This window comes from Podarcis gaigeae (assembly GCF_964106915.1).
Source record: "Podarcis gaigeae genome assembly, chromosome: 2".
NCBI lineage: Eukaryota > Metazoa > Chordata > Lepidosauria > Squamata > Lacertidae > Podarcis > Podarcis gaigeae.
In genome coordinates, this window is record NC_139679.1 from 82,134,626 (window position 1) to 82,160,142 (window position 25,517).

General features: G+C 41.2%; 1 protein-coding gene across 36 annotated transcripts in view; it reads left to right on the plus strand.

Moving 5' to 3' along the window:
* Positions 1–25,517, plus strand: part of CACNA1D (calcium voltage-gated channel subunit alpha1 D) — a 192,779-nt gene that overhangs the window by 58,508 nt on the left and 108,754 nt on the right. For all 36 annotated transcript variants that reach the window (XM_083726968.1, XM_083726969.1, XM_083726967.1 and 33 more), the window contains exons 4-7: positions 10,794–10,933; positions 12,696–12,838; positions 16,629–16,781; positions 18,279–18,475. In XM_083726968.1, the coding sequence (XP_083583094.1) occupies positions 18,462–18,475 (14 nt within the window). In that variant the 5' untranslated portion in view covers positions 10,794–10,933; positions 12,696–12,838; positions 16,629–16,781; positions 18,279–18,461. The remainder of the gene's footprint in view (positions 1–10,793; positions 10,934–12,695; positions 12,839–16,628; positions 16,782–18,278; positions 18,476–25,517) is intronic.

Consider the following 25,517-nt stretch of genomic DNA (forward strand, 5'->3'; position numbering starts at 1 on the left):
TTAACGACATCTACACAAAAATCTTACACATTGTCACTTCTGTAGCTATTGCAGAGCTGCTAGTTGACATTTCTGAATGAAGGACAAATTAAGGACTTGATTCAGTAATCCAATTTTTATCCAGTTTATCCTGAAAAATAGGTTCCTGCCAGTTTTTACATATTCAACATTGGCACAGATTCCATTTTTCCCATGTGCAGGTTATTTTCATTAACTTATCTGTGTTGTTCTTTTTCGTATGTGGGCTGGCTTTGCACTATCTCACATACGAGGTACAGAGCTGTTCTCACCATTTGCAGTCTTCTCCTGACTTGACAGCAGTTCTTAGAGCCAAACTACACGTAATGTTAAGCACAGGGTTTTTAACATTGTGTCGTTCAGAAACTGTATTAATTAGGATTGGAACTGCCATAGGTGAAGAGGAGGAGCTTAATCCACTTCCTGCTGTGATCTTGACAAAAATTTCTCCCCTGAAGCTTCTGTTTGAATTGGCAGGGAAGGTTCCATTGGTGCCAATGGGAACTTTCTTCCTGGTGCAAATAGTAGCTTGTGGGTGGGAGAGGTGTCATTGGGGCTATAATGTTAACTTTCTTACACACAGATATTGGTTTAGCCCCAGTCTCCATCAGGTGGCCCAGTGATTTTAATTTCTTGTACAGTGGTACTTTGGGTTAAGTACTTAATTCGTTCTGGAGGTCTGTTCTTAACCTGAAACTGTTCTTAACCTGAAGCACCACTTCAGCTAATGGGTCCTCCTCCTGCTGCTGCACCGCCAGAGCACAATTTCTGTTCTCATCCTGAAGCAAAGTTCTTAACCCGAGACACTATTTCTGGGTTTACAGAGTCTGTAACCTGAAGCATATGTAACCCGAAGTGTATGTAACCCGAGGTACCACTGTAGAATTATGCCAAACCATAGTTTACTGCAAACATAGGAGCTTTTGGAAAGGAGATTGTGATTGCTTTGCTCCTCCCCCAGTTCTTCCTAGGCCACATAAATCGAGTGCATTCTATGTACCAGACCTGTTCCATAGGATGGAGTAAAACCATCCATAAGATATGTTGCAAATGTGTTAGGAACCACCAGTGTGTGCCCACCCAACATAATAAGATCTGTTGGACATGTTCCCTTAAGAGGTGAGATTTTTTTTGCCTGGAGAAACAGTCAAGCACTGTTTTAATCTAGTCCTTAAGAGTGTAGGCTCACCGAAGGCTACATAAAAAGAAGTTGTTAATTAAAAGCAAGCAAGCATACATAAATTAAAGATACAGTAACTCATATGGAGTGGCTTATGAGCATACATACAAATAACTGGTGCCTAACACATTGACAGTCCCCATATCTAGAGAAATGAAGGACATTGTTGTTGGCATTCATCTGTCTTGAGAGGCGATAGAGTATGGGGGTGGTCAAACCACTGCGGTAGCAGCACTGAAGTGACTTGCTGGAAGAAGGCTTACAAGGCACCATTCAACCATCTGAGGGACTCCATTCCGGATTTGTGTGGGGATATCCCAAATCCTGCAAGGCAGTGGAGGTTTAGGGTTAAGATTTTTCTTTCTCCTAGATGGGCTACTTCCCAGGTTGATGAGCCCCATCTGCTCCTTACTTCCCTCTACAGGATGTGCAGAAACCACGTTCTTGGCCATCGGACCCAGTATTGGTTTTGTTTGCTCAACCTGACAGAGCCTGTTTTTGCATGCAGGGGAAGTCCCTAAGTCATTGAGGGTTTGAGACCCATCAGCTACCCTCACCTGGTTTAGCTGGTCAGTCAAAGCATGCCGGCAGCTTCTAGGAGCCACAGTTGAGAGCTGAGTGCAGGGTTGGGACCAAAGATGGACAAATTACCCCAGGAGGAGCACAATGTGTCCCCCACAAGAGGTACTACCCCTCCCCTAACACTCCATACACCCCTGAAGCACCTTAATCTACAAAAAAACAAAGTGGGTGAGCATAATGTTAGTTATCAACTAGGGATAGGAGGAGAGTTATACTGTTACCATCTCTTGTTAGAGTGATCCTGCAATTGGATGAATGGAAGGGGACCAGGCTCCAAGGTTAGGATTGGAATTTCTATGCCTGTGGAGTTATGCCTTCACCTTCCAAACCAACAGGCAACCATGCAACAGTGATCTTACAAATCGCTAGGTGTGATAGCTGTGGAGTGCTAATTGTTGTTATCTAAAAGTGATGTGAAGGTGTATACTTGGAACTATGCTGTGCTGATTAGCCCATGCAAAACCTCAACCTTAAATGAGATTTTGGATCTCACAATTCTGTATGTAAAATGGGAATGAAAGGGATGATGTGGAAGGGGAAAATAAAAGTTTCTCATGAAGCAAGAGTTGATAACTTTCCTGCCAGATATGCCTAAAGATTGTCATCCTGTGTATGTGGGATGCTTGGTGCAAATTGCTGAATTTGGCGTACATGAGTTTTGTATTACTAATATTCTCTGGAGGGACTGATAGTTACTGGTTTGAGAGTTTACCCCAGTGTCACTGGTGGCTTATCAATACTTGCCTTCTGGCCGTCTTTGAGGTCAGGAGGTTGGATTTTGCATTCTGTGTCGCTGATGGTTAAGTGGGAGCTGATATCACAATAAGGCACAAGGTTCCATCAAAATGAACCAAATAAAAGTCAAGTCAAGCTCTCTCTCATTATACATTCTGTCTTTCATAGTATCCCTATCAGCAGCTGTGCCTACCACTGGCATAGCTCTGAGCATCTCTGAAGAACTCTCCCCCTGGAGGTCAGGCCATATCCTTGTGTAGCATTTCTTGGTGCTTCCTTCAGTGTTTCCTAATTTATCTATTAATTACATAGCTGTTTAATTCTAAACAGCTTTTATCACAACATTTATCATTTGGAGGAAACAGTTGTTAGAATGTCACTACTTTTCACTGCAGGTCCAATTGTTATGCTTCAGTTTCTAGCTTGAAGCTTTCAGTGGAGAATAAAGGATGCCCAAGGCAGAAGTCAACCTTTCACTTCTGCTACAAAGGAGATGCCATCTATTTCATGCTGTGCTAAGTATTCCATTGGAATGCAAGTAAAACACAGCCTTCAGCATATCCTAATTTTGAAAAGAAAAGCAGTAAGCAAAAAGAAGCAGCTTTAATTAACGCATTTTGTTGTTCTTTAAGTAAGTAAATCCTACAAAGCACTCAAAGAGTTATCTGTTATCAGTCAGTGCTATTGGGGAGATTCTCAGTACCTTGCAGATTGAGCCCTTAAGGTATTTCTCAAAATAAGATTTGTAGTGAGCAAAAACAGAAAGGAAAGCTTTTTTTTTTAAGAACACACAACCACAACTGACTAAAGTCTGAGTTCACTCTGGGTGATTTCTATTTTATTTTATGCTTTTGGCGCATCCGGAGAATTGTGATGCGTAGTGATTATATTATACGGGCTAACAGCAGTAAAAAAAATTAAATAGAAAAGGAGCAGCTTGCACAATATAAATCATAACAAAATAATTTCCTTCCAGTAGCACCTTAAAGACCAACTAAGTTAGTTCTTGGTCAAAACAAAAAAATTCCTTCCAGTAGCACCTTAAAGACCAACTAAGTCAGTTCTTGGTATGAGCTTTCGTGTGCATGCACACTTCTTCAGATAGTGTATCTGAAGAAGTGTGCATGCACACGAAAGCTCATACCAAGAACTGACTTAGTTGGTCTTTAAGGTGCTACTGGAAGGAATTTTTTTGTTTTGACTATGGCAGACCAACACGGCTACCTATCTGTAATTAGTTCTTGGTATGAGCTTTCGTGTGGTATCTGAAGAAGTGTGCATGCACACGAAAGCTCATACCAAGAACTAACTTAGTTGGTCTTTAAGGTGCTACTGGAAGGAATTTTTTTTGTTTTGACTATGGCAGACCAACACGGCTACCTATCTGTAACTGGAAATATAAATCATGTTGTCTTTGTTTAAATATGCCAGTCTTATGTATCAAGATATTTGTATGGGATATCAGCGGTTCATTCTATGGTGTCAATTGTTCTAACAGGGAAAGGAATTGATCATTGATTGTCTCTGCAGGTGGTTCTGTTATTATGGGCCCTGAGAATACTCCATACTCTTGGTGTGGAAAAGCCAACTTTGTTTTTGTTATATAGATAATCATCCATATGTGGCCATGGTGGCTCATTTACCAGATGTAATGTATTTAATGTTAGTTCTGGGAGTTTATACTTGATTCTGACCAAACTAAGCTTCTTGATGTCTAGTTCCTCAAGAACGAACATATATATTGTGAGAAAAGGTTTTGTATACTGGAACCCATTTCTTCAGATGCATTAAGTGTTATCCTCAGTTGGTGGGCCTGGACACCCATGTGGGATGGGATCTGGGACCTGCAACAAAATGTTGCAGCAGGGAATGCTCATTGTTTCTGTCACCCCTTTCCCCTTGTTTTTCTGTTCCTTCTCCAGAACAAACCCATAGCATTCTGTGGCTACTGAACATTGTCCTCATTGGGCTGTTTTTTTTGGGGGGGCGGGGGGGAGTTGTTTTTTAGTTTCCCCACCCTAAATTAGCTTTTGTATATCTGAAAAATTTGGACCCCTCCACATAGAATGCTGATACCTTCCTTGTTTCACTGTGGCTCTTTTTTTTTTTAAAGATAAAATCATTTCAACACTTCCAAGCTCTGTTCACTATTTGAAGGAAGTGGTGCACACACATATCATAAACAGTGAAGCCAAAATGCCACAAAGATAAGTACTGTACTACAAAACCTGTATCTTTTCTTTCTTCGATGTATGGCTAAACAAATCCATATTAAGTAGGGTTAGTGCTGTCTCTTTCCACTGCCTCTACTAAAGCTTCATATAAACCTATTGTATTCTGATGCCAAATCCTATTACAGGAAGTTGTAAACTCCCTGCATCTTTAAAAATAACCTTTGTAGAACTGCCAGCACCTTACAGAATGAAAACGGAGGGCTCCATTCTCTTTAGAGCATGCATACCAAGTAACACCGAGTCAGCTTTCAAAAGATTATATAATAAAAGGACAAGGAAAATAACCGTTTTTACAGTGGTAATATATATATATTTCTAACCTCAGACTTTCATAAATTAAAACTGAGGATACCTTGGATAGAGAAAGCACAATGTGTGGTAAAACTCCTTGAGAAAGGGTTGGTGGAGACCTTACATCTTTCTTTCTTTCAACTTTCTTTCAACTTTTAAACATGCACCACAATATGTGGCACACTTAACGTGTCTCACTAAAGCAGGGCACACTCTCTGTTTCAGTCCCGGAAAGCCTCTAACTCCCCACCTGCTATAGTACAGTGTTCTGTCTCCATGGTCACAGACAGTTGGTTTCTGAATACCAGTTGCTGGAAGCAGCAGGAGGAGAAAATGCTCTTGTGCTGAGGGCCCGCTTGCTGATTTCCAGCAGGCATCTGGATGGCCACTGTGATAACAGGATGCATACCCCCCCCCAAGTGCCCCTATATTCCAGGGACAGTCCCAGAATTGCAAAAGCCACCCCAGCTTCTGATTTGGTTCTGGAATGTCCTTATTTCACCCACCAGTGCCACTGCCGCTGAGCTCAGGGAGGAGGATGAGCTGGCACTTGTCCCGAGAAGCAGTGGCAGTGGCCGCTGGAGGAGAGCATCCCATTGCCTCTCCTTGGCTGCTGCTGCCAGCCTCCTCCCTTGGGCATCTTGCATCGACTGCTGGGGAATGGGCGATGAGGAGGAGAGGCCGCTGCCGCCAAGATCCAGCCCCACATGATGCATTGGCTTTGAGGTGCAGGCAGAGGACAAGAATGCCTTTGGCAGGAAGAAAGGGAGAATGGAGTGTATCCATGTCTCATCTTGCCCCTTTCTCAAATTTATTTATTGGTGTGTGTATGATTTTTTTCTTTTTGTAAATCTACTGCAGAATAAAAATAAAATTGTGATTAAGGGGTTTTCTCAGGGCGGTGGGGTGTGTGTGTTTGCTATGTCTAGTTGGTGTAGTGATGGTGGAAATGCTCTGCGGGGCAGGGGACAAAAATGAGGAGTTGAGGATTTTCATCTGAGGAATTTTGCATGGTATGCTGGATGCTGGTTAGCTATTGGTCTGATCTAGCAGGCTCTTTTTATGTTATTAACACCGGTTTAACAAAAAAAGAAGTTGCAATACTATGCTAAAAGCATAAAGCTTGGTACATATTTAGGGGCACCCTGTGAAGCTCAAGTAGAGAACTATTCGTAATTTCAAAATGGCAGCCAGTGTTGTAACTGGTTGTGCAGCTTGCCTGTGCATTAGGAAGATTTCTACTTTACCTGAAGAGAGTGGATTGTGGGTGAGTTGCACAGGGCTACATAGGCCAGGGCAAAAGGCCAGGTATAACCCACAACTTTTGTTCTTCCTGAGGTAATGTGATACAGTGATTTTATGAATTATTACTTGGGGGAGAATATTTCTTAAAATTGGAAATAGCTTTAAGGTTGTGTAGAAATTTGTGTAGAAATTTGTTCAGGAAATACCGTTGGGCCATTGGGCTGATCCAACAGGTTCTTCTCAAGTTCTTATGTCTGCTGTTCTTCTTCTACTTCTTGATGTAGTTATTTTGTACCCATCCTCCTCCCCGGGTGGGTTACAGCAATTTACAAATATATTTTTAATCACTATACGATCATCTGAACACAGTGATTTTTTAATTAAGAAACACAGCATTTTTATAAAAGGTATTAAGCAAACACCTGGATTAGGTGAAATTTTAAGCAAAGCATTTAGTAATTTTTAAAACAGTGAACAAGTATAATAATTATACAACTCAGGATGAGAGCCATTTTAGAACAAACAATTTCAAACTGTCCTTTGACAGCAGAAATTCATAGGCAGGTTGTCTCATTTGTCAAGAGTAAATAGATTGCCAGTTAATATGCCTTTTGTTCTGATACACAGTGACAAATTCAGTAATAATTGTGCAGAAATGTCCCTCTGCTTAATATCTGTCAGAGCAGATGGAAATGTTTTGCAAATTGGTCACAGTAGACCACAGATAGGTCTAACACTACCCTGTCTGGCCCTGGGTGGAATTCTTGTACCACCCAGAAGAGTGAGTTATCCAATTTATCCAAGTAAGTGGGAGAATATTTTGTAAGAAGGAATATTGCGTGCAAATCCAGCACACACCACTGACTTAAACATTAAGTGATAGGTGATGTAACTGTTTAATCATTGCAACTGTAGACAATTCCAGTATTGCTATACTTTGTTGAGCCTCACTGGTGTGCTTTAAAGCTATGGGTTTTTAAAAATATAAATCATAAAAATAAAATATACCACAAGCACATTCTCATGCATACTCTTTTGCACCCATTGGGATAAGAAAGTTTAGGAGGCTGACTTTTTCCCTTAGACGAATTACTCCTCTTAAGGATTTCCCATCTTCATTCATGGATTTGGAAAATTAGTACTTTATGAATGAAGTTGTTGAACTTAAAAAATGTAGCAAATTAATCCAGCTCTAAGATGTCCTTGCAGCAGATAAATTTAGAGGGAGAGGACCCTTAATGTATAACATTATAATTTAAATATTTTTTGCAAGCTATCCATATTTTATTTCAAAACCATTTTTGTGAAACTTCTTAACACACTTTCAGTGCTTACTTCATGTAGTCACAGCTTTGCATATTTTCTTTGAAGATTTTGAAAATACAAAGATAAATGATGACTAATGTGCACCATCTGCCTGGGGGGAAAAGATTTCTTACTGAGGACTCAGTTTCTGCTAAGCTGATTTGCTTATAAGAAGGAAGCAAGCCCATCCCTCTGCTATGAAAATGAGGTTTTAATATCTTATGACAAATTATTAAATAGCAGTATATAGGCACTAGAATAACAATATTTACTCCATAGATTAGGGTCAGTGGCGTCTCTTCTTTTGGATTGTTACAGGAACTCTGGGGGATCAAAAAAAGCTGGTGTGTGTTTTGTGAGGCCTCAAGAACTTCTGATATACTAATTTGTTGGTGGCATGTACTGAATTCCTAGCCCGCTGAAAATATTTGATTGCTGCAATATTGGTTTCCTCTTTGTGGCCCTGGAGCTCAAATGTTTGTTAGTAGAGATGAAATATTGCTCTTTGTGTTGAGGAGAATGTTTGGTAGTAGAGATGAAATATTGCTCTTTGTGTTGAGGTGCCTTCGTGATGTCATTATTCATAGCTGATGGTGTGAACCACTTCATAGCTGATTATTATTATTCATAGCTGATGGTATGAACCACTTTTGCTGAAAAGTATTGTGTTTCTGAAAACGTCATATGACACAAGTGCTATACCAGCAATTAACCACTTCTTATTCATATGTAATTTATGACATAGTTTCCTCAGTATTGTTATGAGTTTGAGGGTGCTAGACCTTTCTAAATTTCTGGATCCAGCAAGTGTTAAGTGCTAATTAAGCCAGACTAGCTTCCTCTGTTGAGTTGATCTCCTTAGTGATGGGCCAGTAAGCAAACAAAGGAACAAGAGTGAGAGACAGCAATTGGATGGGTGGGGCTCCCTCAGCAGATAAAGCCAGTGTTTAGAGTACAGAGGTTAGAGCCAAAGAGTTGTGTGAGCCAGAAGCTGGATGCAAAAAGGCTGCAGGCCGGAAAGGCAGAGAGAAAGCCATGGCTGATTTCTTCTTGAATCCAAGGCTGTAGCTTTGTGTGTGTAAATACACCACAGCCTGCACTGTGCCTCATTACCAAAGGAAACACGAATCCTGTGTAAATGCCTTGCATCCCTGTAATCTTGCACCTCCTGGAAATTTGCAACAGCATCCTTCTCACCCAACACAGCCTTTATTCTTATACTGGCAGAAGAATTAGGTTGAGGTAGAGAGAGCAAACATAAATAGCCCTAGGGGACTGTTTCCCCCAATGTTTCATTGCTCTGAACATGCAGTTGCTTCTCCTGATGCTGCACCCTAGACTGGCCCACAATTAAATACACACAGTTTTAACTACCGTATTTATGTAGCGCCAAATAAAAGTTAACAGGGCAATTTACAAGTAATTTTTTTTTAATAAAGCCAATCTAGTTGCTAATCACTCCATTAGACTGGATGATCCTCAATCCCAGCTGGAGGATGGGTCTGTTGCACTGCTTTCTCAACTAAAGGTGTCCTCATGTTGCTTATACCCTGTGGGGCAAAACATACATACATGCATGTACCAAGGTCTACCAAGAAACACCACGACCCTGTTCCAAATCTTTCACCTAAATAGACTGCTACAGCAATGGTATTCAAGTATTGTTGGGCAGTGGGAAGGTAGATTAAGGTAAGGAGCAGATATTCCTGACTGGAAGTGTGAGTGCTTTGACAGTCTGTGTCTTGTGGACCAAATGAGGGCTAGTTCAAAATGCTTAATGGAGATGCTATGGGTCTTACAAGTTGCCTGTAGCATGCCACGCTTGACATAAGGAACATTTACAGGTGAAAATCCCTTTTAAAAGTGTAGGATTTCACAGAGAGGGAGAGAGAAAAGGAGAAAATGAATGGTCTAGTCTTCTTTCTTCTATGCTGCCACTACTGAACTATTTTTTTTATATGGGCTGTGATGTTTCATGCCATTTTTTAAAAATCAACAACGCCCCATGTGAAACTGAGGGTTTTAGGATGGGGCAATGTTGGTGTAATGAGTTGTAATCATTTACTTGACTAGTCACTATTCTATTCAGTAATTCTCCTCAAATTAATTTGTGGTTAGAGTTCAGTTGATGCCAGAATTTCAGTTCAGTGCCCTTTGCCAGTGAAATGTAACGGAAGCCATTGTTGCTACTACTGGACCAGAGCGCAGAAAAACGTTAATTCAATTAAATGAAAATAAATATCTTACATGTGTTTTGTAATATTTGTGTTGAGGTATCAATTTCCTACACTGTCATTATGGTGTTGCCGTGCAGGCTTTGTGGTATTGTGTTGGCAGTGTTGTTCGTATGCCCCATCACAGCACTTGTTTATCCGCAAACCATGTTTTAATATAAGGCTGTGTCTTCACAAACTATCTACAACAGCAAGCAGGGGAACCTGTGGCCTTCTCATGGTTGTTGGACTACAGTTCCCATAATCCCTCCTGACCTTTGGCCATGCTGACTGGATTAGAAAGAAAGTAACTTGCACTAGAGTTGCGGGTGGCGCTGTGGTCTAAACCACGGAGCCTAGGGCTGGCCGGTCAGAAAATCGGCTGTTCGAATCCCTGCAGCGAGGTGAGCGCCCGTTGTTTGGTCCCAGCTCCTGCCCACCTAGCAGTTCAAAAGCACGTAAAAGTGCAAGTAGATAAATAGATACCGCTCCGGCGGGAAGGTAAATGGCGTTTCCGTGTGCTGCTCTGGTTCGCCAGAAGTGGCTTAGTCATGCTGACCACATGATCCAGAAGCTGTCTGCAGACAAACGCCAGCTCCCTCGGCCAGTAAAGCAAGATGAGCGCCACAACCCCAGAGTCGTCCACGACTGGACCTAATGGTCAGGAGTACCTTTAACTTTACCTTTTTAACTTGCACTAGCTGTGTTAGAATGTGTGTTCTACTATATTTAAATGGATTAACCATTTACTTAAAAATTCCTCTTAAGTTTATTAATATATGTGTATGAGTTTATGTTGCTGAGCATTGTGTTTGGTCCTCTGACTAGTAAATAGTGATATAAATTTACATGGATATTATTGCATTGGTTATTATTCATTGTTAACATGCATCAAGAATTGTGGAGATGCAGTCCATAAATGCTTTAAATAAACAAAATAAAATTTGGTTTCCTATTAATGATTGCCGTTTTAATTCATTTCTTTTACAGGAACAAGTAGAATATGCCTTCCTGATAATTTTTACAGTTGAAACATTTTTGAAGATTATAGCATATGGATTATTATTACATCCCAATGCATATGTTAGAAATGGATGGAATTTACTGGATTTTGTAATAGTAATTGTAGGGTAAGTCTGATTTTTAAAGTTTCAATATATAAAGTTTCAATATATTAAAATGCTTGAAAACGTTGCCTCGTTTTGTATGTATGCCTGTTTCTACACTAGTGATGTCATAAATAATCTTCTTCACTTTTCCTAGACTTCAACATGGTTGTCAAATGCTTGATAGCTCTGCTCACATACACTCCCCACCCCACAGCCCCTGGAAATGTGATGTTTATACAGTAAGCTCTTGTTGTATTCCAGTAAGCTGTTGTATTCCCACTGAGTCAGCAGCCAGAAAATTTAATAAGTTTAGGGCTCGTTAATATGCTAATTTTTCCCTATACAGAAGTAATGTTTCTGCAGAGAATCATGTGTGTACCATGAGGTACAATCAGCACAAGAGCTTGAACTTTGTTATCTATGGGTAGGGGTTTTTTTTTGTAAACTTTGTTTATATAGTGGTTTCACTGTTCTCAATTTTTACTGTAATACAACTGTGCTTTATTGTGTTGAGTTCTCTTGGGTCTAGGGTGTCAAGTTACACAGTGTCAAAAAGAGGAGACAAATTTGCATAAAATATTCATATGGCGTTTTATATGTATATCTGCCAATTTGAAAATAACCTTCATAATTTAAGTAGAATTGCAACATCACTATAGTGGGGGAACGCTATGACTAGGTGACGTACATGCCTTATTAGCACCCGGTAAGCAAACTAACTGTTGATGGGCAACTTCAAGACCTTTCTGCTCTCCTTTCTTGTGACGCTTTACCTTTAAACCACACCTGAATTGACTGTTTTTAAAACAGAGGACACCTTTAAATAGAGGCCTGTCTTCTGACAGCCCTTCAGATAGAACACTCTTCTCTGTAAAGTGGGGCAGGTGGGTATTGTATTTGTGGTCCTTATGAAAACTGAAGGGTTTGTGCACAAATGTTTCTTTAAAGAAACAAAGCATTTTATTGTGGGGAAAATGTGATCTTAGCCATAGAAAAGCATAAAAAAGCTCTCAGAATTTCCCTCGAGTTTGTTCACTTTGATAAGAGCCATGTGAAGATGTCAGACTCAATCATTGTTGGACAGAAATTAATTACCTCAGTATTCTTTATCAGCCTGCTCAATAGGCCCAATATTTGTTATTTGGCAGTCTTAATCTGGGGATGTTTAACCAGAAGGGGCAAAACAGGGAGAACTAGACTAAAATAGTGCAATGATAGCCAATGAACATGCTGCAGAAATGTAGAACTAGAAATATCGGGTTGAATTCCAAGTAATATGATTTGAATTACTCTTTTGTGTGGAAACTGTTGGAATGCCACCTCCCCCCCCAAAAAATTATAAATGAGTTGAACCTGTCATCCAGCAAAGTAGTTCAAGTTTTCAGCATCTGTGCAGGCCATTGACATCACAGGAGGTGAGCAATAATTAAATAAGAAAGATGCACATAAAGCTATGTGAAATATTTTGTGGCACAAGCCCACAAACAAGTTTCTTCCTGGAAATAAAGAAAGGAATGGTGTGAAATCTGACGTCTTATTTGTATGTGTTGAAAGCTCTCCTGTGTGGAGCATGTGAGTCACCCTGAGCAGTCTATCAAATCGCAACAGAAGCTTTTTACCATTGTATCATTGCTCTTTTGTAATTTAAAACACAAACTTCTCACATTGACAGCTGTATAATTCAGGAGTTTTTCGGTGTATTTTCCGGGGGGGGGGGGGCACAACAATTTTGGGTTTCTTGCAAAATCAAAGATGATAACATCTCTTATTTCTTGTTTACCAGATTGTTTAGTGTAATTTTGGAACAATTAACCAAAGAAGAAGAAGACGGTGCCCATTCGAGTGGGAAATCAGGTGGTTTTGATGTAAAAGCCCTAAGAGCCTTTCGTGTGTTGCGACCCCTCCGGCTTGTATCAGGAGTGCCCAGTGAGTCATTATCTATTTAATTATTTTCTTACAATTGTTTACTTGAAGAGATGAGATCCCCCATGTCTATGAAACTACATAGCAGATGTTGCCTTCCTTATCGATTAATTTGATAATGTCTATTTTGAGATGTCACTCAAAATAGTTTACTAAAGTTTTGGGATGGTTTATGTGACTATGATAAACGTTCACTAAGCAGGTAAAGGAATTGATTTTGTGGACTGATCCTATCAATTAAATGCCAAACTAGATGCTACAGTAAAAACGCAGCTGTCTCTGAAAATGGCAGTCCCATGTATAGTTCCCTTCCGTAAGGCCTTGTAGAACCTACTTGTTCCTGACCTCAGATTATTTTCTGTTTTCCTCCTACTGCTAGGATGTGTGGAAACAAGCTATGACATGAGGATATGGTAAATTCTACTAGACCATGCTGAAGGGATAGGGAGAACTAGATATGTGGCTACTATTTTTGGTGTCACTAGGCATGTTTCACATCTAGTTTGGACCTTAGGCCTTTACTTAAATACCTCCAGTGAATGAGAGCCCAGCTCATCTTGAGTTAGTCTGGTCCACTGTTGTACAGCTCCTGACATTAGGAAGTTTCTTACAATGTTTAAGAGTCCATGTAATAAGCTTTGGAGAAGTCCTCAGGGAAATATTGTGCAAACATTTGCTCTAGATCACACTTTCCCAAACCTTTGACTTCATTGACTCCTTGATAAGCTTATGAAGTTGCTACTGACCCCCAACCCAAATTCTTAGGAATGCAAATGAAATTAAGTCAAGATATAGCACCTATATACCTATAAACAGGATGATCTGTTTTGTTGTAGAATCACCTTATTCAAGACAGACATTCCTTCCTCACTTGCCTTTTGTACATTCCTGAGGGTCATAGTTCTTAATTATTATTATTGTTTTGCATTATATCTCATAAACATTTTATTCCTCCAGGCCCTTTTCAAAATGTGTTTTGTTATCAAATTTTCAAACAAGAAACATAAAAAAGAATACAAATGTGTCATAAAATTCAAAGAACCATAGGGATTTATTCACCTGATGCAGTGTGCCAGGGAGGTAAATATCAACTACTTTGGGAAACCTGGCTCTGGGAAATGAAAGCTGGGCTGCTAAAACTGGAAGAACTACTAAAACAAGCAAGTCCAACACAAATGACATGTGGATTTGCATATAATCCTTTCTGTTTCATTGCCATTCATTACTGCCTCTTTTTTTGAGGTTGTTTTGGATTGAATGAAACCTCTCTCCCTCTCATCTCTTGCTTTTAACATTTGATCCAGAAGCAAGGTCATAATGCTGTGTTTATTAGACCATAATCTGTTGCCATGGAAATGATGGTAATTGGTACAGATTTAGCAAAATTACTTCAATGGAGGATCAAGCTATTGTAGGAAAGATGCCATGAGTGGGGAGAACGCCTTTTGGTCAGATGCAAAACTCTCACTGCCAACAGACTGATATCTCTAATTTTGTACATGCGTTTCTCTCAATACAAGCAAGAGCTGACCTTCCCTCTCTTTTTTTTAAGTGACAAGAGAATTAGAATGTGTGTGGTTTTTTTAAAAAAAGCTTGTTTTTCTGTTTTCAAGGGCATCTTCACTTAGTACATACCCTTATTAAAAATTATGCTGGTACTTTTTGACCGTACTTTTTGACACTACCAATACTCTCTTTGACCAAGTATTCTTTAAGAGAGCAATGCAAAGCCCTAGCTGGAAGCAGTGGGGTGGAAATGAGTGATGCAGATCCACATTTTCAACCAAGACTCTGCTGCTTGTGCCACCCAGGGTTAAAAGTGTGTTCAGGAAGCTACTCTTACTTTTTGGCAGTGCCAGCCCATAGCAGAGTGGCCTCGAGTGTAATCCTCTTGATGAAATGCACTATCTTCAGATCCATCAGCTGGCTCTATCCTGCCTCTCCTGTTTCAGAACTTTGCAGTGGCTACCCAGGGGAGAACAGTGCCAGCAGCACCGTGCAGTGCACTGTACTTTTGGTGGGTGCAACAGTGGCTATTCTGCAATGGTGATACACCCCTACTAGGAGAAGCCTGTTGGAGGGCCACTTGTGTCTCAGCATAACCCCACTCAGGGGTTAGGATTGCTCTGCAATTCTTTCCCCACCAAAGTATTTACAACCCAGGTGTTGTAAATTTCCACCATAATTTAAGAACCACTAAGTGTTAGGTGTTAGTTTCCCAAAATAATTCAATCTAATTTGGCTAGTTGAGTATTCCACTTAGGGACTGGGGATATATTAAAATAGTTTTCTATTGTTTAATACTTTATGAACTGCTTACACATAGGTCAGCTTGTCAATTTGTAATACAAAGAGCCTTGTGGATTTTTGCTAGACTTTTGAAATAGAACATAGCCGTATTTTTCACTCTATAACACGCACCCGACCATAACACACACATAGTTTTTAGAGGAGGAAAACAAGAAAAAAAATATTCTAAACAAAACAGTCGATGTATGATTTTTGTGGTTCATGCTGTGGCCACAGACATGTGATCTGACGGTGAGTTTGAGGTAGCCCAGTGCAAAAATCCTGAGGATCCATGTGGATCCATGCTTTGTAACCACCTTTTTGCACCCTAGGCAACAGTGGGTGCGTGATTTTTTTTGGTGCAAGATGCAGCCATGGACATGCTATGTGATCTGATGGTGAATTTGGGGTGACCCAGTGCAAAAATCCTGAGGATCCATGTGGATCCGTGCTTTGTAACCACGTTTTAAGTGGGGAGGGAAGGAAAAGCACTCAAGGGACAAGGAACACGCGTGGGGTGGGTGGAGAAGGATGCTGTTAATAATGCAGAAGAGGGGTATAAGAGGAGAAGCAAGCAGGCTCTGCTTCTCTCCCTCCTCCCCGGCTCACTGAAAAACTTTGCTGCTATGTGGGGAGGAGAGAGGGACAGAGAGCCTGCTTGCAAAAAACTTTGCTGCTATTTAGCAAGCTGTTCTCTCCCTCCTCCCCAAGCTGTTCTCTCCCTCCTCCCCGGCTCCCTGAAAAAAACAGCTCCCTCCTCCCCAGCTCGCTGAAAAACTTTGCTGCTATTTAGCCAGCTGAGTGGGGAGGAGAGAGGGACAGAGAGCCTGCTTGCTTTAAAGGAGCCAACCAGACAGGAGCCGCTTACACTCGTGTAAGCGGCTCCTCTCCTCTCCCACTTTGCTCCTTTAAAGCAAGCAGGCTCTCTGTCCCTCTCTCCTCCCCACTCAGCGGCTCTTCTCCCGCTTTGCTGTTTCAAAGCGAGCCACGGAGGAGGGAAGGAAGGGGAACCATGGATCCACTGCTCACGACTGCAGCAGATCCCCCTGCCATCCGTAGGCATTCACTCCATAACACGCACAGACATTTCCCCTTACTTTCTAGGAGGAAAAAAGTGAGTGCTATGGTGCAAAAAATACGGTATTTTTTTTAAGAACTCATGCTGAACATTCTGACCTTTGACAATCCTCTTAATGGAATACCTCCAGACTTCTGATTGTAGCTGTAGGACAGGCATGGGCAAACTCAGTACTCCAGATGTTTTGGAACTACAACTCCCATCATCCCTAGCTAACAGGACCAGTGGTCAGGGATGACGGGAGTTGTATTCCTAAAACATCTCGAGGGCCGAGTTTGCCTATGCCCGCTGTAGGATTTTGTGCTAAGGGCACCAAGGTTTTATGAAGATGGCCTTCTGTTTGTCCTCTTGTATTGGGTTGCTTCTAGTTGTGTGACTATACAAAATAGTATCAATATATCTCTGTGTGTTTTTTGTGCTTCACAGGTTTACAGGTTGTCCTGAACTCCATTATAAAAGCCATGGTCCCTTTGCTCCATATTGCCCTTTTGGTATTATTTGTAATCATAATCTATGCTATTATAGGATTGGAACTTTTTATTGGAAAAATGCACAAATCATGTTTCTTTGATGATTCAGGTGAGTAAAGAAGCTGCTATTTTTAACTTGAACAGAACTGTTGTACTTTAAATCCATGGCTTGAAAAACAACAATGCCCCTGAATGTTTAAAATATTGTTAACCTTGATCTTCTTCACATTGACCTTTATTGAGGATTCAGAAGTGAGAGTAGTCAGGGCTAGTTTGGACAATACCCAGAAGCAGGGAAAACTGGGACATTTGTGGCTTGCTGGAACACACAAGGTGGACTGTTGAGATGTTGCTTTGGAAGAGATCGAGGGCTTCCTACCACACATGTCCTAAGCAGAAGTGTTCAGTGCCTGTTTCCTTTTTTATTGCAGTTTGCAAACACACTCTCATTGTCAACCTCAGACTGAAGTACAGGAAAGCTACTACTTTATTAAAATAAGCTCATACTAAAACCATTGGCAGTTGGACTGGAAGTTAATCCACACATAAGACTGATGCAGCTCCCTGTTACTAAAAGTAGGAAGCAATATTGAGATGATTAATAGAGACACTGGACATCTAGAGATGCTACAGGGCATCCTAAATATGAATGCTAGTAGTCAAAAATACAGTTTATCAAGGTTGCTAGTTGCAGTGGAAGAGGAGTAAGATCTGGTAATCTACTTCTCATTCCACAGGACTGAATGACACATGATATACTGTTGTTTTTGTTTCAACTAACTCTAGAGCAGATCAGAATTAGGTTTGCATCATTCACAATTTCACTGAACAGATGTTTGGTTAGTTCTTCTAACTGTGGAAAAGTAAGGATTACAGTCCATTGATGGTGTTCGCCTATTGAGATAGGTAGGTCAGAAGTCCAGGAGGCTAACAGTAGGTGGAGCCAGAGCCAGTGGCAGGTGGAATCAGGGCCAATGGAAGCAGGAACAACTACTTCTAGTTTTGCCTCCGCCCCCTACTTGCTGTGTTCTACGAGGCCAATGCTTAGACTAAAGAGGGGTAAGCTGACAGCCAGTTGTCACCCACTGGACTGGTTGTAAATTAGAAGGCCGATACGAGCAAACTGAAGTTGGTTGGGCAGTGCCTCCTTCACCCTAATGGAGAAGCCTCCACTGTTACTGACATAGATATAGAGTGTCACTACTGTACAGCAGTGTGATAATGTATACAAAAGTGTGTGATGTTGCCTTAAGACAGTGAGTTTCCACCAGGAATCTACATAGTGCAGATTTAAAATAGGCCAAGGTTGTATCCAGGCACAGTTTTGAGTATAGTACTGAGAAGGAATCAGTGTGGTCTGCACACGTTTTATGATCAGTTATTGTCTGCACTGGTGTTCCTAGTTTGCTCATTAATATGTCACAAACTTTTCTACAGTTATTTTTCTGCTAATTTCTTTCAGCAGAAACTAAGTCATATGTGTGTGTGTGTGTGTATAAAATCTCTGAACTCAGCTGCTTTCTGACTCCATTTCAAAACAGCTCTGCTTTTTCCAAGCCGGATGTTGAGAACTTCTTACCCTGAAATGTTTTTGATCCATTTTTAGATATATTAGCTGAAGAGGATCCTGCACCTTGTGCATTCTCAGGGAGTGGACGTCAGTGTCCCATGAATGGCACTGAATGTAAGGGTGGCTGGCCTGGACCAAATGGAGGCATAACCAACTTTGATAATTTTGGCTATGCAATGTTAACTGTGTTCCAGTGTATAACAATGGAAGGATGGACTGATGTGCTATATTGGGTAAGTCACCAGTGATACTTCTTGTGCGTAAAGGAAAATAACCTTGCTTTGAAGCATCCTCTTATACTCTTCTTCCTGTCACTGGATTTTCTTTTCAGGTTAAATGCGTGCTCTGTACATTTAACTTTATGCAAGTTCCACTTTTGCAAGTCAAATTTTGTGTTTCCGTGCTTTCGAATGTTTCATTAAAAAAACTGCTTTTGTGAAGGTACTTTATGTTTTTTTTTAAAAGCTGACATTTTGCATTTCCCCCCCAGTTGCTTCATTTACTTTCAGTTTTGCTTCGGCATGCTTTGAAATAAATTTATATTATTTTGAGTTTATAAATCATTTTGCAAGCATGCTGCCTATGAAGTATAATCAAAACTGGTGATTAAATTGATTCAGATTCCTTATAAGAGGGCAATGAAACATGTCCCAGGTTTCTAGAGCTGCTAGCTATTGATGTAGTGCCCACTGCTGGGAAGATGTTGCATAAGGAGTGCTAGTTAACCATTTAAATTATGCCTATAGACTTTCAGTTGCAGGTGCTATACTTTCATGTGGCTACACATGAATATTCATATTGAGCATACCAATGCTACTAAGGTAATAGTAAATCCATGGCAAAATGTTAAATGAAATGTTAACAGCACAATTATATGCATATTTATGCAGAAGTACCGTATTTTTCGCCCTATAGGACGCACCGTCCTATAAGACGCACCTAGTTTTTTGGGGGGGAAATAAAGGGGAAAAATTATTTTCCCCCCAGGCGCGGGGCTGTGGCGGGGGAAGCCCGAGCTTCCCCCAACCCCAGCCCCCAGAACAGGCAACTCTCCGCAAGCCGTGGGAGCCCGCCGCACAGGCTCCCGCGCCTTGCGGAGAGCTGCGCAAAGCTTGGAGAGCGAGAGGGGTCGGTGCGCACCGACCCCTCTCGCTCTCCAGGCTTCAGCGAAAGCCTGCATTCGCCCCATAGGACGCACACACATTTCCCCTTCACTTTTGGAGGGGAAAAAGTGCGCCCTATGGGGTGAAAAATACGGTATATCCCACTGTGCAGTAGGGCTTACTCTTTTGTTAAATCGTTTAGGATTTCAGCCTAAATCAAAAATTCTGATTAGTTGTTCCATTTGTTTGTAGAATATGTATTCAACCCAAAGTCCAAGGATGATTATAAGAAATAATAATAATAATAATAATAATAATAATAATAATAATAATAATAATATTCCTCTTAATATCCAACATCATATCCAAGAATAGCTCAGTCAGGGAAGCCACTGAGCAAGCAGGCTGGGTAGTACAGTGGTAGCAGCCATTATTTTTCTTCAATTATGGCCTGAACCTCATAACCTGAACCTAGGACAAAGTGGTTTTCTGGTGAGCAAAATCATACTTTTATTAACCACAGCTACTATCACCCCTCTAGTCTTGTTTGGTGCTGCAGAGCATGAGAGTTAATTGTAAACCAACCTGCCCTTCACCAACAGCACCAACACACCAGAGGGCACAGTAGTTGGTCCACCATGAATCTGTAGAATGGGATGGCCTGCAGGTGTCTGAGTCCCTTATTTCTCCGATAAAGTCTCTTCCCTACACCGTTCTTTCCCCTATCTGCAACCACCACAGCCACCCCTTCTACCTGTCTTGTTTTCTGACCAAGGCATCTCCGGACACTCAAGCTCTTCTAGAATACTTTTCAAACAGGTGGAGGTAAACTCTAAACAGTAATGCAACCAACAAAATAATGTGTTACTTTGCATTACCACGTTAAAAGAAGGCACTTGTGTGCATAGGGTGACAGAGGAAACATGGGTAGATGTCAACCTCAGAAATGGCATCCAAGGTCATTTCCAATGTTTACGTATCACTTCACAGTATGGCTTAGACTACTTTTGGGGAAATTGTCAGAGTTCTGAAAGTAATGGACGTATTTAGACATACTGTACACCAAATTGAAGGTAAGGAGCTTGGTTACCAAACATATAATCATCTTGGAACTCTGTTTTTGATGGGTTAAGGCTCAAACAGCAAAACAAAACAAAACAAAACAAAACAAAACATAAAAACCCTAGGAACTATGGCAAAAACATGGATTTAGACTGCAGTACTGTTTGAATCCCTTATAGCTGTATCAAACCTATTACATACTGTTATCCAACTCATTTCCTATAGCTTAATGCATGGAATGTCCAAATTGGATTGATGCTGAAAGCAATTTATCTGTTAAGTTCCAGTGTTGTTATGTATTTGGCAGCTCAGCTGTTTACCGTCATTTTGGTATATAGTAGAGTGGGGAACCTCAGGTCTGGAGGGCAAATGTAACCTTCCAGCTTTGGGAACTCTTCCCTAGGCGTTGTCCTCTCCTCAATGGCCACACACAACTCCTTCCAACCCTCCCCTATATCCTCAAGTACTATGCCTTGCTGTAACTGTTCTTGAACTCTAATAACTCCTCTTGCTTTGTCTGTGTGGAGGATATAAAGTTGTGTGTTCATGGGATTGTAGAACCCTTTGACTTTATGTGTGGCTGGGATGCAGGCTTCTGTATGAAGGTTGGAGCCACATCCATTGCTCTTGCCATTTTCGCCTCTGGTCCCTCCACTGGCACACAATCCTGGATGGTTCCCCTCAAGCGAATGCCTCCCTTGGGCTACCAAAGGTTCTTTGTTTCTCTCCTATGTCTGTGTCCAAATTGACCCATTGTTTTCAGCCATGCAATGTTTTTCCTGAAAGTAGTATAAGCCATGATGTGACCTTGAAAATTATCATGGCTATATCTGAGGGTGTCATCTACCCAAATCCGCTTCGTCTCCCTAGGTACAACCTAGGTACAATTAATTTGGTATGGGTACCTGCTTTTAGCATGCCAGTGATGATACAACAACCACATTCTGTTTGACCTACTATAATATATGCATTATTTGGTAATGAGTGTTTGTGATTCAGTTCATAACAACTGGCTTAATAAGATACATATTCAGTGAATTATTCTGGAGCAAAATATTGATTAACTTATAATGTCAATATGTTTCAGTATGTTTATTTTATTTCTGCTTTCTTATGGTTGGAACTAGTTTAGCAGATTGATGTCAAGTGTTTGGAGGAGATGCATTGTCCTCATATGCTGAACTATTTCATTTAAAATATAGCTGTACAGCATGTACATGCACAATGACAGCTGGCAACTGTCATTAAAGGTAGAAAGTGCTGTGATACATGGAGGATTGTTTCTGTGACCAAAGGCAGTCTCCCACTGAAGGTGACAGAAGAACAGCCCTAATGCTAAGTGTTTATGCAACCCACAGGGATTTAATTAAGTAATGCCATTATTCCCCATGTGGCATTAACTTCTAAAGTAGCTTCTGCCACCCATGGAAACAGAAAATAACGACTCCCTGTGTTTACATATTCAGCAACAAAAACAATTGGCACTGATGCTATTCTTGTCTGCTGCTGCCAATTAGTTATAAACGAGTGAAATACCTGCTATTAAGACACAGGGGCTCTGTAGGTGTGGCGAGAGGGCCTTGATGTTACAGGGAATCTTGGAAGGAAAGGGGTATTTCTGCATGCTCTGTACTCAGAAGTACATTGCAACACTTCACTTCAGCATTGGTGGAAGCTAGGCCATCCAGTTCCAGGTCCTGTTGCCCTTAAGTGTATAATTGCTTTTTCCCTTTTCCCTTGTTTTGGTCATTGCAATAACTAGACAGTCATTTACCTATATGCGAGAAAGTGAAGGGGATGGGGGTCTAAACTCACATTTTGTCCCTGGGGCCCTAAGACTTGAGTTGAGTGGTTGATTTTACCCCCACCCCCAATTGCAACCCATTTCCTTTGTTTCATAGACCTCAGTGGAGCCAATGAAAATTATGGCTGCCCTTTCAGATACAATATATAACACAGAGATAAGGAGCTAGAACAGTAGGTGGAACTAGGCAGAACTCAGCAGAACTTAACTTTATAATAACAGAACAATTAACAAATCTGAAGTTAAATAGTTACTCTGGTTATTGCTCAGTTTTATTGTTTCGGTACAGGAAATACATTGCAGGGGTTCATGCTTCTGTGTTCTTTCTCACTCTGGTATGTCCTAACTAGCTCACGGGTCTAAATGTGTATGCACAGTACCCTCTGCTTCATGTGTTACTCACATGAAAGAGAACTTACACAATTAAGATTCAGTGGGGCCTTACCATTTACTCTGCCCCTGTGGTCACATAGTTGTTCCTGGCCCTGCCCCCATCCACCAGTGAGGCAGAGATGGGAAGTCCAAGCAGAAAGAATGAGTCTATGAGACAGAGAGACGGTTATAGATATCTTAGTAACATTCAGATATACAGGTGATTTCACCAGAGGAAAAATAATAAATTTTACCACTTAGTACTCAGAGAGCACTGAGACACAATTGAGCATTGAGTTTCAAATGAACAGTGTAGTATGCTGAGCCCTCTTGGAGAAAAATAATTTTAAACTACTTTACAAGAAAATACCTGTCCCAGCAGAATGGACCATCGTTTGCTCTGACACAACTCCTTTTATCTTAGGCTTCTCTGACACCTAACAGTGTCAGAGCAGCATGGGGCTACTATCCTGTAAGAAATCACCGTGCATATTCCCAAAATAAGTACTGATTCAGAAAACCAACAACTATGCCTGGCTTCAGATGCCCAGCTTTCTCTCTGCAAGAGGACTTCATTCAAAATGGTCCAGGTGTTCTGTGGCCAATCTGCTTTCAGAAGGCTTCAAGTGTGTGATTACTAGGGTTGGTGTCACTGCCTGGCACTCCTTCCCGACTGGGCACTCTGTTAACATCTATCTTAAGTGCCCGTTTCCCATAGTGCGCCAGAGTGACACTATATCAGGGACATTGTGGGAAATTAAAATGGCAGCTCAGGTCTCAGAGCACTGCTGCCTGTCACCACCAGTGCCAGTGGTGAATGTGACCCATTAGAGGGTGATTAATTGCAGAGGACCCAGTTGTGTTAGGTCCCAGTGCAGTGTTTGCATGAAACATATGTAATCCAGCATGATCTCCATTTGAGTGAATTGTGCTTCACTCAGCTAAAATGTTATTCTCACTGTGCTTTTGATCAACAATCTGAAGAGAGAACTTTCAGCCTAGAAATTCAGAGCTTTGGGTGGCTTTTTACTGAGCACAGGACAAACAACTATTTCCTATTCATATGATTAAAAATAGTCCTGTAAGATGTATTCAAGTAAGTGAATATTAATCAACTTTAACAAAGAGTGGTCTATTAATTATAGCCACCATACAGTATTATCATTTATGTGCTGATCCTTTAACACCTAATGCATTAAGACTTGTGACTTGGGCTGGATCAGAAGATGAGTCATCATTGCTTATTCTAGCTGCTGCATCCTGTATCTCAGGTTGAGAGCCCTTAATATGGTTTAATCATTGGCTAGCTGGCTGCAATAAATTGTGGGCTCCCAGAGTTCAATAGGTAACTGGGTAACCTGATCTGGGTATAACAGCCCATCATTATGCTTTTATGGCATATTTAAAAAACAATCTATCACTTAATTCCTTAAAGTTTCCTATAAATGACTTATAAAACTTAATGTAATACTGTATGTGTGTGGCAGTTAAAATAGCTTATAAGCACAGCAGATGCCATTATAACACTGAGGTCACATAATAGATTAGGAATATAAAAAGTCAATGTGATTGATTTGGCGATTGTCTGGATCCAAAATCTAGTGCTTGCACGATATCTGATTGATGTGCTTTTATTTGTGCATGATAGGCATTGTGTTTGCCAAGTTAGGAATGGTTTCTGCTTTCACTCTGCAAAATTGAAACTTCCCACAGATTAGCAATAAAGTGTATACTGAGGTACAACTAGATGTTGAAATGCTCCTTGATTTTTTCTCTCCACCTCTTCCTAGAAATATGGAATATATGTGTGATGTGACATTTTTTCTATGGTGCAGTCCTGTTCCCAGCTGCATGTCGTGTTAACCCTGTAGTTTTATGCCAAGGGCAGCTTCCCTTCCAAACAGCAGCACAACAGGGAAATTTTTGTTAGAACTATGGCAGAGAAGAAAATTGCTTTAGGAAACCCTCCCTGTGTACCACAGACCCAGTCCTGATTCTGCCTCCCCTCCAGCTGTTATTAAAAGTGAAAAAAGCAAACACACAGTGTGTGGATATATCGCCCACAACCCGTATTAAGGGCAGACTGCGATGACAGCTTAACTCAGCGGTATATCGCTGGTGAAACCGCCTCCTGAGTCCCTCTGCTATGAGCACTCAGCACGCTGAGTGAAAAGCAAGCGGCAGCCAGACCCTGGAAGCAGAGGGTCTCAGAAGCGGTGCTGATTTCACCAGCGATATACTGCTGAGTGAAACCGCTGTTGCTGTCTGCCCTCATACCGCTGCAGAGGGAGAAACAAGTTGCATCACTGGAGCGTGATACAGATTGTTCCTCCCTCTGCTTCAACAAGCCCTATGTCCCTCTGGCTTGAGCAATCTAGAGGGACATGGTGCTTGCTCAGGCAGCGGGGGAGAGGGAGAGTCTTCTCATCTCCTGGCTGAGGAGCGCAAACAAGACCCTCCCCCGGCCCTCTGGCACATGTACCCGCTGGTGGGATGTGGGGCTTGCTCAGCCAGGGGACAAGAAGGCTCAAAGAAGCACTCCTGCCCCCAGCTGAGCCTGAGAAATAAGGTGGGTCCTGAAAATATACACTGAAAATATATTAACCAGAATTCTGGTTAAAGAGACATGTGTTCAGGATTCACTGAAAGCTGTATAATGAAGGTGCTAGATGCACCTCTGTGGAGAGGGAGTTATGTAACTTAGGAGTTGTCACAGAGAGTGCCCTTTACCGGGGCGCCACAACACCCCATGCTTCTGAGGGTGGTGGAACAACCAAGATGGTCACTTCTGCTGAGCTTAGCACCTCAGATGATGGGTGGTGGTCTTTCAGATATGGGGGCCTGATTTGTTTAGGGCTTTAAACACTAAAGTGAGCACCCTTTATTGGGCCCAGAAATGAACTGGAAACCAATGCTGTTGGAGGCAGGGATTAA